General features: G+C 45.5%; 1 protein-coding gene across 2 annotated transcripts; it reads left to right on the forward strand.

The window, feature by feature from the left end:
- Positions 1-2,844: 2,844 nt before the first annotated feature.
- On the forward strand, positions 2,845-10,413 carry TUBB6 (tubulin beta 6 class V; the record flags this gene model as incomplete). Of its 2 annotated transcripts, XM_084279808.1 has the most annotated exons (5): positions 2,845-2,901; positions 3,534-3,642; positions 4,761-4,871; positions 8,724-8,812; positions 9,419-10,413. In XM_084279808.1, the coding sequence occupies 5 exons, from the start codon at positions 2,845-2,847 to the stop codon at positions 9,785-9,787; spliced, it is 735 nt and encodes a 244-aa protein (XP_084135934.1). In that variant the 3' UTR covers positions 9,788-10,413. The 2 variants fall into 2 exon arrangements, with proteins under 2 accessions (XP_084135934.1, XP_084135933.1); XM_084279807.1 differs by having other exon boundaries at positions 8,724-10,413.
- Between the last annotated feature and the right edge of the window lie 3,775 nt (positions 10,414-14,188).

A 14,188-nucleotide genomic window follows, 5' to 3' on the forward strand; every position in this document is an offset into this window, starting at 1 on the left:
AATCTTTAAAGACATTTAGGTGCCTTAAATTTCCAAGAGGTGTTTAGTGGGGCTTTAAAATACATCCAGAAGCAATCCATAGCAGTTAGGTACATAGCAGGATTTTGAAACACCTAAGTACCTTTAAAATCCCAGACCCAGGCTGTGGAGACTTAAAGAGAATGTGCAGGCTTTTGTGGACACAGGCTATGATGGCACCTCCGTCTCTCCACCTCTTAAGTCAGCTGAACTACTGAACAAACGCGACCATGGATGAAAAGGATTTGAAGGTACATTTACATTCAATGACCAACAAACAGGTGTTACTTCTTTTCAGATTACTAGCAATAAAACATGGAGAAGCTGCAGGTTGGTTCAGGTCTGACTTGAACATTAGAACGTATTTACGTAGGTATAAAATGCGTACGAGCGAGATGCAAATTTGTTGGGTAAACTGTTGCTCACCTTCATCACCCACCCTGTTCTACAGCCTTTCACTGACTTCAGCAGGTTACTTTGTATGTGTGGGAAACTACCTGAAGTTCTGCACTTTAAATGGTGTTTGACCAACTGCTGCGCCAATAAACATGTAAAATATGGCAGTGCAACCTATACAGCCCATACAGCTTTTTAGGAGGCACATGTACTAAAAGCTCTATTTCCAATACACTCCCATTGCTTTTTTTACCCTTCCACTGGTCTACCTACGTCCTTTCCTTCTTTCCTACTTTTATTCTCAAATTATAACTTGATTCAAATCATCAAATGGGTTTGATCCCATGTGATTCATGGGATTATCTCCTTGAACACAAAGGAGCGTGGAGGAATGCTGGCAGGTGTGGGAACCCCAATAACATACCTGCCTCCTCCCAGAGAGGGATCAGCCTGTGGGCTGGGTGTGACACCCATCACCACCAGTCAATGGGTCACTGTACAGAGAGGAGTTACTGCCTGCAAGCATTTGGCACTCTCCAGGGTATGAAGGGGAAGAACAATTTTGGGATTGTACAAGATGACTTATGGCATGTCTTGGGGAGGAATCACAGGTGGGGAAATGGGGGCAATAAAGGTGGCTTTGTATGGAAAAATAAAAGGATACATGACTGAAAAGGCCTGGTTGGGTGTAAATGAGTTGTTGATCAGTACATCTGTTTGGCTATGCGGTGCACCTGATCACCTCAGTCTGTCTTGATTATTGAACTGTGTTTTAATTATTTTCCTAGATGAGAGAGAGATCTGTATTCGGTGTTGATGCCTGTGTATGGTGGTCTGAATGCCAGCAACTGGAAGTGAGGGGTCCTGTGTGTCTGTGATCGATAACATCTCCAGGTGCCAGAAGCCAGGCATATTCAAGGACATATAGATCCAAGCAAAGTCCAAGACAACCTCACTGAATCAGGCTACTAAACAGATGACTTGTTTGCGGACCTCTTCCAAAAATGCAGATCACACACAGAAGGACATTTATTTTGAGTCCATCAGCAAAAAAAAAGACACATAGTATCCAATCCTGCACTGGTGGCTGCTTGCAAGGCAAAGACACTGATCCTCCAGCTGCTTCACTGATGTCACAAAGACATTTGACTCAGCCTAGCATGGTGTCTGCAGGAGGTCATTTGCAAGAAGCTGCTAGCCCTACTGGAAAACATTTATGAAAAGGCAACGCTGTAGCATACAGTCTAGCTGACATCAGTCTTATCAGGGCAACACAAGGGTGGGCAAGGAGATGACCTCCCAGCCTAGATACAGATTTAGGATTATTTGGGGGTTTATTGAGTGACTGAGGTTGTCTTAACTGTATCCGAGCTGGAGAGATGACACAAGATTCTTCTCAGAGAGTTCCTGCTGGGTCACCTTTGATCAAGCAGATAATGAGGTTCTGTAACTCTGGCCTCAGGGCTGCTCTTGCACAACAGCAGAGATTCAGCCAGAGGAGAAAGATGTGTAGAGACAGATGAATGCCCCCCACCAGGGCTATATAGTGCAATACACTACCCAGACAATGGCCTCCCACCGAGGCATTAAAACGAGCAGCCAAGCTGGACAGCTTTTTCTCTACTTATTTCCTCTCTGGAGGAGAAAGAAAGTTTCCCTTTTCATTAAAAAAAATAACCAAGCGATCCAAATTCTACATATTCCAGGGCATGCTCCGTATTCCAGTGACGCGGGCTCTCAGGAAAGTTGTTCCACAGAGATTGCTTGCTTTCCCAGTTCCAATTTCCAGGCAGCATCTGGTTATCTGCTGGCAGCACCACAACAGAGAAGAGCCATGCAAAGAAGATGGCCGTTGGCAAGGCGTTGAGGAGGTCCACCCATTTCTTTGGATGCTTCCCCTTCAGTGAAGCTTGCAATCTGCCCGTCCGACAAAGGCAGCAGGCCAGGGAAGAAGGGGACGATGTCCGCCTGCCTGCACACGGCAAGGGCAGGACTCCTTGGTGGGTGAAGAGGACAAACCCGCCCTTGCCAAGCACCGTTTCGTGTGAGAAGCCCTTGGACGGGAACCACCCCTGGGGCCGGAGAACCCCTCGGGACCGTGACTGCGGGTGAGGGAGATGGAAGAGGCAGGCGTTGCGAAGCGGGGTGGTGGTCGCTCCCCTGCCCCCGGCGTGAGGGACCAGGGCGGTCCCCGGGCGGAGGCGGCCGTTGGCGGAGCGCGCGCGGGGCGCCGGCCGTTGGGCGAGCCGCAGCGGCGCGGGAAAAGAACGGCGGGCGGGCGGGGGGGGCGTGGGGGTGTGTGTGTGTGAGCGGGGTGGGCGCGCGCGCCGCCTCGGAGCTCATAAAGCGCCGCCCGCTGGGCCGGCCCCGCGCATAGCCGGGCTGGGCGGCGGGAGAGCGGGTGAGGCGCGCTGCGCGGGGGGCATCGCCATGAGGGAGATCGTGCACATCCAGGCGGGCCAGTGCGGGAACCAGATCGGGACCAAGGTGAGCCTGAGGAGGAGACGGGGCCGCCGCCGCTTGCCCGCTTGCGGAGCCTTTGAAGCGCCTGGGAGATGCGCCCGGCCGCTTCCTCTGGGCTGTTTCGCCCCGTGGGGTTGGGCTGTGCCCCGCCGGCCGCCCCCGCCGCTGCCCTCCCGTGCCCCGAGCGACTCGCTGCCGAGAGGTGCCGGGCGCGCCCGGGACGGGGGGCACCGCGCACCTCGCCTCTCCCAGTGACCATAAAAGGCTTTGGGGAGTACCGAAACCAAGCTGGACTTTTCATTCGTGTGTTTATTTATTTAACGCTATTTTTACGCTGGAACTGCCCGGGCCGCGGCTCAAAAGCAGGGCAGGGCGGCAGAGGTCCAAGCTGCCCCCCTCCGAATACCGAAACGCCACAGCCCATCCGGGCGGGGAGGGGTTGGACGGCCGCCGGGTGTCCGTTGGGTTTGAATCCTGGTGCCTGCCGCTCCGTCCCGTCCCGGGCAGGGAGGGGCGGCGGGCACGCCAGGAATCCGGCAGCTGTGGCCGAGCCGCGCTGCGAGATAGCAGCACCCCCGCCCCTCCCGGGCGCTGGGCAGGGTCCCCGGTTCTCCGCAGGGAAGTTCCCAACCCGCTTCTCTTTTTTCCTCCCTTAGTTTTGGGAAGTGATAAGTGATGAACATGGCATTGACCCAGCCGGAGGCTATGTGGGTGACTCAGCGCTGCAGCTGGAAAGGATCAATGTCTACTATAATGAATCATCGTGTAAGTGTGGGATGGGGAGGGGTGCGGGACGGGCGACTCTGTGGCAAGGGACACATATCTGAGGGAGAGCGGGTTTCTGAAGTTGTGTTGCACGTCTAGTCATGCTTCTTTCATGCCATCAGTCCCCCACCTGATCCCAACTCACCCCGTTATGCACAGAGAATACTTTCTACTTTCTGTAACTGGGTGTTACCTCCCCAGGCAGAGAGAAGTAGCACAAGGGGCAATCCTTACAGTCTGGAGGTGGAGGTTTGTTTGTTATTTAACGCTATACCAGGCATTTGCTCCTTAAACATGTGATTATTTTGTCAGATGTGTCTTATCAATTGCTACAAATTAAACGGTTGGTTATATCGAGCTTGCAACTGTAGTACTCTGATTTCATGACCGAGAGGGTTGGGCCACAGATAATGGGGAGCTTAATGGTGATTCATTAATAAGATGCCAAAGATGCCCAAATCCTCTGAGTCAGTCTGGTGTTAAAGAGTGTTAATGGTGTAAAATGGGGATCATGAGCCCTTTGGTCTATTGACATGAACCTGCAAGTGCGAAAGTTTCATCTTTTGTCCAGCTCAGGTTAATTTGTATTATTTACTTGCTTCCTTCAACAATTTCAACTTGATACAGATTCTTCATTTTGTCCTTTGTAGTAGCTATGCTAAACTACTACTACTCTGCTACCTACGCCGAGTAGTTCTTTCAATGACAGTGAATCCTTAAAGCATAAAAGGTTGTGAGATTTGTTAGGATCATTTGAACGTAAACCCTTCACTATATTATTCACAGAAAACATTATCTCCTTTCTTATAATGTCAACCTTTTTCACTAATCTGGAATTTCCCTCCTTCGTATCTATTGCTAAAAAAAGAGGTTATAAAATGTAAGATACCATCTGTATGACCCAGATGATGTTCTGTCTGTTTTTCAAGGTTTGTTCTGATGTGATTTGTTCCTATGGTGCTGGGTTTTTTACCACCGTGATTTCCTGTATAGAAAATATTTGTATATATACAATCTATATTAGACTAATAATACAAGACATAACATATGTGTATTGAGAGTTGTAACCATGTTAGCATGCCCTTCATGTTCTGAAGTAAGCCTACTTTGTATTGCAGCCCAGAAATTCGTACCAAGAGCAGTCTTGGTGGACTTGGAGCCGGGAACCATGGATAGTGTGAGATCTGGTCCTTTTGGTCAGCTCTTCCGGCCTGATAATTTCATCTTTGGTATGTGGATGTCACTTTAAAAACCCAAAGCTATCCAACAGGTGTTTGACCAAGTGAATGGTCAAAAAGCATTTAAGCTCCCTCTTCTAATCATTAGTGATCAGTAGTGCTGAGAAGTCTTGTTAGTTTGCAATTCTAATAGCCTATAAGTCAGCTAAAAGATCTTGTTAATTGAAAAAATTGTTCTTCTGTTAATCATTCTTTCAGTTAGCAAAATACTGAACGTTTCATATGGTATTTGGGTAAAGTAGGTTTGATTTCCCTATATATGAACTCCAGAGAAATCCCACTTCTTTACAACAAAATGCATGGAATTGATGTTACATGCTTGAGTGTGAAGTTGTTTATAGACTTTGAAATTCAACTTGTTCAGCAGATCCTTACAATATAGTGAACAGTGGAGGAAGACAAAATGTAGTAGGGAAAACATTGTCATGTATAGCAAGTTACTGGGGTCTTTTCCAACATAATGAGGAACAGTCTGAAAGGATGTTGGGAACTTGTGTTTTTACAGTGCTTTTGCAGAGAATTGTTCTAGCCTTTACTGTTTCACTTTGGACTTTTGAAATACTTACCACCTAAGCTTAAAAATGCACATTACCAGGATTAAATTTTGCAGTATCTTTAAAAGTCCAGAAGCATTCTTGGCCTTTTTGCACTAAAGGAGAAACAGCGTGTGAAAGTTAAGTGATCCACTTGCTGAAACAGGAAGTGTGAATGAAATTTACCATGAGAACTCTTGTGTCCTTTTGGTTTCCAAGTCTGTACTAGCCACAAAATGGATTTCTGCCTGCCAAAGCAAGCTTAGGTTGCAACTTAGTTTGGCATATTGTGTTAACATAAGGAAGGAACAATGCCAAGGACAGACAGAGAAAAGATAAACATTGTTTGGGTGGTATAAAACAAACTTAAGTCTGGACTGTTGCTGTTGAGGTAGGGAGTAAAAAGCTGCACAGAGTTACTTTTAACCCTTTAACTGACTTAAAACTTTCAATGCTGTCACTGTTGTTTTCCTGTATACTCCATGGCAGTGATGTTAAGGGCTTCTGTCAAAGAAATGTTAAGGTATGAGATATAACTTTGGGGAAAAAAGCCATAGACATAAGCAGCTTTATGAAGTATGTTTCTGTATTCAGGTTTCTCCTTTCACTTCCTTTCTCCTGCATGGACCACACAGACTCTCTGAAAGTGAATTCACCTGACCTGTGGAAATACCTGAACTAGAACTTTAGTTTGACATACCACCAGTAAAACCAGAGCAAAATCCATTCAGGGTGCCTTCAACAATAGTTCAGTTCACTGTGCTCCCTGCCAAGCTAACAATGACCCAACAGCATGTGATCAGCTCTTATCTGACTGAGGCCCCTGCCAGCATCAGGCACTGTCCTCCCAACTTGCTGAATAATGCAGAATGACTGCCTGAGCGCTGAAGTAATGATCTTCTCTGTCAAAAGCCAACAAAGCATTTTGTTTTCTCTTTTAAAATTCTAGCCTGGGCCCACAAAGGATTTTGTTGCAGAAGCTGGTGGTTCCATACTTGCTGTATGCCAGGCTGTAAGGGCTCATTCTGATGGAGATGTTTTGTATAGAACTGCTTGTGCCTAAGTCTCCTTAGCATGTAACCATGGACCATCAGTCAGGTACATGATCATACACTCCAGCTACAAGAACTTTAGCTCAGACTAACAGGAGATTGAGATGGACACAACAGTGATCTTTGTGTTGACAAGATCTAACAGGTGAAGTGCAGGTGGAATGATTTTGCTGTATGAGGGCAGCAGGTCTCCTGGCCTCCTAACAGCATACAGTTGTCCACCAGGAACTACTGTGAGCTCTGTTAACCAGTTTTCATTTGTACATTTTTAAATTTGTCCCTCTTTTGCACACCCTTGCTAGCTTTGCTGCATAGATACCACCCCAATTTAAGTTTTCTGCACTGGTGGGGCCAACCACATTATGGCTGTTAGCCAAAAGAGCTGTCCTCTCTAAATCATAGCCTGTGTTCTGCACTGAGGCCATTCGTGCTGGGCTTCTAAGAATTAGTGTGCAACCTACTTGTCTCTCTTCCAGACTTGTCTTTTATTTCAAGCAGTGAAGACAGGAATGGAGTGGAAGAAGATTGCAGGAAATAGTTGCCATTTTAGGGATTAAAAAAAATAGATTGATTGTTAGACAGGTGACTGACTGATACACAAAGAGCAGTGTTACCACAGGAGTAGCTGATAGTTGTGTGCTGGAGGGAAACCATTAGTATTGGTGTAGGCAGCAGCTGGTATGGTTACACTCCAACATTTAGGTACAAAGGGCCATATTAGTGCAGTAGAGACAGGTGGCATCTAGGAGGTGGTGTGATTCAGGACAGAGAGTCTACCACGTTCTTCTCTTAACCTTGTTCTTTGTTGCTGTTCCTAATTCTGTCCTTATTTCACTTCCCACTGAAGAAGGGTGATACAAAGTTAATGCAAGGGGCAATCTGCAAAATACAGTCCTAAACTCAGGATCTGGCTCTGTTAGGATCCTTCTACATGTCAGAGTGATGCTTCCTTGTAAGTGTGTGGCCTGATGTGCTGCCCTGTCTGCAGGAGGGGATCTGTTTGAGCAGACTGCAGATGGTTACAAGTGTATTTAATTCTGGAAGGATATTACTTTGTGTTTTGCCCAGCTGGACAGGAAGCTCTGAGCTCCCAAGGTTCAAAGAGAGAAGTACAGTAACATACAGAACAATGTGTTAACTAACCAAGTACATCATGAGGAAGCCAAGCATTTATGCAGTAAAAACAGTGCATCATATTTGAACAATATCTCAGCAAGCAGTTCCCCTGAATCATGTTTGGCACCAACACAGTGCACTGCGAATTGAAACGAGACAAGGTGATAGGAAGGAAGAGGAAGGTCTTGGAGAACAACACAGAAGCTGGCAGTATTATACCTCGTTCTGAAACAGCTGCTTTTTCTGAATGCCACTCACCACAGTACCACTGAGTGAGCTCAGTGCCACAATGCATGCAGTAGCCACTGTGAGCAATGGGAGTGTTAAAAAACTGGTCCCCCTTTTAATAATATTCCTTGTTACCTAATTAAGAACAAAATAGTGATATAGCAAAGGATTCAGACTGTCCATTGTAATAAATCAAGTGGCACATCAAAGGAAAATGGAAGCAATGGCAAGAAAGTAAGGGGCTCATGAAACATGAGTAATCCAGTTTTGCAAGTTGCTGAAGAAAAGTGACTTTGCAGGGAAACTAGTAAAATGTGAAAGGCACTTAACTTCCAAGCTTTTGAAATAACATTCTTAAGCTTCTACTGATCAGTATTTTCATTCAGGCTGGGTAACTGTGAATCAAAAAAGCTATAGTCCTTGATAGAACAAGTTAAATAGGGCTTTTGAAGCCCAGTCTTATCCTTCAGTGACAGCAATGCCTCTGTCTCACAGGAGCAGTCCAAGAACCTTTCATTTATAAACCTGTATCTGTGATTTAGCTTTGTATAGAACATGGTCCTTATTTTAACATTAACAGTCATCTTGTGTTTATGGAGTAAGCAGGGTTGGGAGTGTGAAAGCTTTCAAACCAAGGAGTCAAGGCTGTTTTTGCATCTATGGAAGGTTAAATGGCAAAAAGAAGACAGACACCCAAAGGCATAAATGAAAACTACCAGGGATTTGAGGCAAAAGAAGACTATATATGAAAGTTAATGTTGATACTCCAAAGTATTTGTAGGCAAAACTAAAGGATACAGTTATCTACCTGATAGATCTATAGCAGCTTTTGTTACAGCTGTGAGTCGGTTTAGCATGTGAATATCAAACCTTGGCAATGATTTTGTGTGTTTTCTTGTTGTATGTTATTGTAGGACAAACTGGTGCAGGAAACAACTGGGCTAAAGGACACTACACAGAAGGGGCAGAGTTAGTTGACTCTGTCCTCGATGTAGTAAGAAAAGAGTGCGAACACTGTGATTGCTTGCAAGGATTTCAGCTCACTCATTCCCTGGGAGGAGGGACAGGCTCTGGCATGGGAACCCTGCTCATCAGCAAGATACGAGAGGAGTACCCGGACAGGATAATGAATACCTTCAGCGTCATGCCCTCTCCCAAGGTGTCTGATACCGTGGTGGAGCCTTACAACGCCACGCTCTCGGTCCACCAGCTGGTTGAAAACACGGATGAGACCTACTGCATCGACAACGAAGCTCTGTACGACATTTGCTTCCGCACCTTGAAGCTCACCACGCCAACCTACGGGGATCTGAACCACTTGGTTTCCGCTACCATGAGCGGGGTCACTACGTCCCTGCGCTTCCCGGGCCAGCTAAATGCCGACCTCCGGAAGCTGGCAGTGAACATGGTCCCTTTCCCGCGCCTTCACTTTTTCATGCCAGGCTTTGCTCCTTTGACAGCCCGAGGCAGCCAGCAGTACCGGGCCCTCACTGTTCCGGAGCTCACCCAGCAGATGTTTGATGCCAAAAACATGATGGCAGCCTGTGACCCAAGACATGGGCGATACCTGACAGTGGCTACTGTCTTCCGTGGTCCCATGTCCATGAAGGAGGTTGATGAGCAGATGCTGGCCATCCAGAACAAGAACAGCAGTTACTTTGTGGAGTGGATCCCAAACAATGTCAAGGTGGCAGTGTGTGACATACCTCCTCGTGGCCTGAAGATGGCTTCCACTTTCATTGGCAACAGTACTGCTATTCAAGAGCTCTTCAAAAGGATCTCGGAGCAGTTTTCCGCCATGTTCAGGAGAAAGGCCTTTCTCCACTGGTTCACAGGAGAAGGAATGGATGAAATGGAATTTACAGAGGCAGAAAGCAACATGAATGATCTGGTTTCAGAGTATCAGCAATACCAAGAAGCGACAGCAAATGATGGAGAGGAAGCATTTGAAGATGATGAAGAAGAAAGCAATGAATAAAGACATTAGGTGTGCTATTTTCCACGCTAAATTCTGAAATCTGGATTTCTAATAATTAGGCTTATAAATCTCTATTCAGGCTTAAAAACCCCAAACAAACCCCAAGAAAAAAAGGAGCTTGAGTTTGAGATGTTAGAGATACTCTTTAGAGTCCATCAAGGTCACTGAGAACTGAGGACATTCAGCACTTCTAGAAACCTGACCATTTCTATTCATGAGACAAATGTAAGGCATTTACAACTTTGACCTGAGGGTCTGAGCACAGATATTGCTAGTTTGGGATTTAAACAATTTTTTTTCTTTTCCCCAAAGAGTACAACTTCAGGGATGATGGACAAGAGAATAATGTAAAATAGGCATGAAAAGCTACAAAATAGAGCTGCGCTGTTTTAAGCCAATCATGAGTAAGAAAAATCTTGTGGGTTTGAAGTATTCATTCTGTACTGAATGTACACTACTGAACTGCCAGGAGCAAAATTTATTTGTATTAAGAGAAAGCTTTTAGCTATTCTGTACAGTAACTGTTAACAGTGATATTTGACTCAAGTCCTCTAAAAACAAATAAAGATTGGAAGCCTCCCCAGCAAAAGTGTTCTGAGCATAAAAATACCATATAAATATCCAGTGAGCTGCAGGTCAGAGGCTGGATTTATGCTATCTGACTCCATGTTGCTGCTGAACAGTCACAGGTCATGTATATGAAATCTGTCCATTTTGTGGTGTGTTCTTTTAAGCCCCATCAGTCTTTAAGTGGCACCTTGGTATGTTGCTGCTATTCCTATCTCTATTCCACTGAGCCCTTACAGCTGAAATTCAGACTCTGCAGAATGTGGTGGGAGAGGGGACGTAGGCTATGTGGTGTCTATACAGCTCACTACTTAGTCTGTGCAAGTTCAGCTATGGATGTCCTGTTACCAAGGTAGGTTAAAACCTACCTTGGTTTGAAGGTTGAAGTACAAATAGAGTATTTCCCCCCAGTATTAAAAAAGCCTGCAAAATGAAAGCTGAACAAGTTTATCTGCTTACACTAAAGCTGAAGCAGAAAGGTCTGTGTTACCTAGCTGAGTTGCCACCTTGACAAAGTGACTGTTGGGCAGCTGCTCTTCGTGCATGCTTTATGTTTCTGCTCATTCCAGTTAAACAGCCCTGCTCCCTTAGCCTCTACCAGAGAGCACGCTGTCTACGTGGAGTCTCTTATTTAGGTCAGTTTCCAGGCAACAAAACAAGCAAACACAGGAGAAACACTCTGGAAATCCAAACTCTAAATGCTTCAGCAACTCTCTGCTCTTCTTGCCTTCAGAAGCACTATCTAAGTAGAAGTGTTGCTCAATACTTACAAAGGGCACTTGACAAACATAGTGTAACTTCCAAAGTTCCATTGCTCCTTACAAGATGATGTTAGGTTACTTTGGGGTTCAGAGCATGAGACAAAATTTATAAAATACATTAATCCAGCAGCTGTGCATCAGATAAGCTGAAGCTGTCTGCCCAGTTTTATTCTACGCAGAGCTGGAACCAAGCTAGTTTTAATCAAGCACTGGTTTTTCATATAAATTAATGGGTTGAGACAGGCAGTTGGAATGTACTAACTGGCCTGGCTTTGGCACAGGGGAGTGGCAGAGCCTGGGAGGGCCTGGCTGATTAGCTTTTGAAGGGCCGTGGTGGAGTCAGCAGATTCACAGGGACCTCATTCTTTGCAATGGCTAGCGGTGCTGGAGGAGGTCGTGACTGGCAACAGAGCACCTTTAAAGATGGAATTTCAAAATGTTGTGGTATGTTGTATGTAGCATGGCATGAAACTAAGCTAAAAACAGGCAGTAAAGAGGGATTAACTTTTAGTGTGAGGTACAAAGCAAAATCCATGGGGAGTGAAGCCACTGCATTTAGAAGTTTAGTTGATGCTCTCTTAATGGCAGGCTATTAGCTTCAAGAGGGAGGAGGTTGTCTCACAGGCTCAGAGCCTGCCATCAGTCATCTCCATTCCAGTGCTAGCCTAACTTCTGAATGGAGCAGAACCAACCAGCCTACAGGTTGTGGAACTGCATTGTGCTGTATTGTAGAACTCATAACTAGGTCTCAGCCATAAATTCTGATACTGTGGGGGTGAGGGGTGGAGTTAATGCTGTAGAAGTGCCAGGGATCTTGGAGTTCCTAAGTGAGTTACTCATTTGGAGAATTAGCCTGTCTGACAGCGCTTTTCATATGCTGACTCGAAATACAGAATATCAGCTCTGAGCCTGTGGAATCCAGACCTAACACTGTCCTCTGATCCTGCTATGGCTGTGCTTTCACATGTGCTAACTTAAATCTGTTTGATGTGAGTTTCTTGAATGTGTGGAGGTGGGGAAGGCAAGTTAATGGAGGAGACAGATCTTCCATCTGACTTGGGGAGGAGCGGGGATGGGGACACATGACACAGACAACCCAGCAAAATGGAACCTGTAGTAGGAACATGGTCCAGCTCACGTGAGAGCAGTAAGAAAGTCATGGGAAGCACAAAATGCTTCTTGTTCCTCTTCAGTCAAGCAACTCATCATCTTCCTTTCCTGGCATAAAACTGAAATTTGTTTTAGCGACAGATTTGGTAAACAGATCCTTCAGTTGCACTTCCTTTCGAACAAACAGCTTTATGTTTTTGCCTTGGAAATGTCTCTTATTTTGAACTCAACCTGCTGAATCCCACCTAGCTTCATACCTCTTCTTTTCACATCCCTCACCTGTGTGCTTTTCATTTCCCCCATCTCCTGCACCCTTTTTTCCCCTGTGCCTAGCATACCTTCATTCTCCCCTTACTGCTCTATGCCTGGCCACAGAGGAACACATAGAAGCAGGCTGCCAGGCCCACCCAGTCACAAACACCTCTGCCCATGCTGGGATAAGAGGAAAAACCAGCAGCCTACACAACTGACAACACAGGTGAGGTGTGCCATGGGAAGAAGGTGTGGTACCAGGCCAGAAATAGGGCCCTCACCTGATGATCCAGCTCCTTTGCAAAGTCGCTCTGGTCAAAGCACGTCATAAGGAATCAGGCAGATCCTCGCTTCACAGTCATCACCCTCTCTGCATACCCTACCATAACCAAGCCACTGGAGGCTCTTGGTTTCTCTGCATCCTTAGCTTCTCTCAATTTCCTCCCTGGCATTTCTATCACCTCAGGAAAAGGTGATCACCTCCTGTGAGTGGTATCAGCGTGGGAAAGGTGGTCTAAACCTGCTCTTCTTTCCAGTGTTGGGAGGAGCAGGGAAGGCAGTGGCTCTCCATCATGCACAACCCTTAGTAGCTGAGGTAGCTTGCAACAAAAATTAATCTGGCCTTGCTGGCAGCCACAGCAGAGACTAAACTTGATTTTCTTGGTTTATGTTAAACCACCTGAAGTCTTAAATTTGTGAGTAGGAGGCAGCTAACAGCCCTCTTTAAAGAAACAGATTGGGTAAACAGCTGCTTTTTTTTTCTTTTCACGTCTTTGTTTTGGTTCTAAACTGCAAACACACTCAACCTTTGGCACAAAATATTAAGACTTACTGAGACAAGACTACACAAAGCAAATTAATCCTCTAAAATCAGGGCAAAGGGACCTGCCTTTCCTTTACATTATCACATGCCTTTTAATTGCATGTTGCAGCTACAGGGTGTAATTTAAAAGTACATAGAAGTGTTGTTTAACAACTGAAAATGTCCAGGAAATATCCCCTAGTTTGCTGTAGTTTCTTGTTCCTCTTCACTGCAGGCAGCATCAGAGATGGCAGTATCTTCATCATGAAGGAAAAAAGTCCCAGAAGAATAATTTCCATAAACAATTTACTTCAAATAACTCAAGCAAAGAGCTTGTGTCTGACCTTTCAGAGACAACTTTTTGTCATCCTGCTGCTTTCCAGTATGTTGCAACATACACATGGAATCAGCCACTAATTACTGCCTTAACCTGCCCTCTCTGGTTAAAAGCTTCCAAAGCCTTCAGAGATTTGTTCACAGAATTTTCACAGACTCACAAGGTTGGAAAAGACCTTCTAGATCATCAAGTCAACCATTCCCATCCTATGCTAAACCATATCCCTAAGTACCTCATCTACCCTTTTAAACACACCCAGGGAAGGTGACTCAACCCCCTCCCTGGGCAGCCTGTTCCAGGCCCTGACAACTCTTTCAGTAAAATTTTTTTTCCTAACATCTAATCTGAACCTGCCCTGGTGCAGCTTTGTGCCATTTCCCCTCCTCCTGTCACCTGTCACTTGGCTGAAGAGATCATCACCCACCTCTCTAATGGTAGGCAGTGATAAGGTCTTCTCAAGACTAAACATCCCCAGCTCCCTCAGCTGCTCCTCTTAAGATTTAAACCCTCTTTAAAAGATCACAATACACATTCCAGCATCTTTAAAGAGTTTAGACTCTTATGCACTTGCA

This window comes from Gallinula chloropus (assembly GCF_964237585.1).
Source record: "Gallinula chloropus genome assembly, chromosome: 2".
NCBI classification, from domain to species: Eukaryota; Metazoa; Chordata; class Aves; order Gruiformes; family Rallidae; genus Gallinula; species Gallinula chloropus.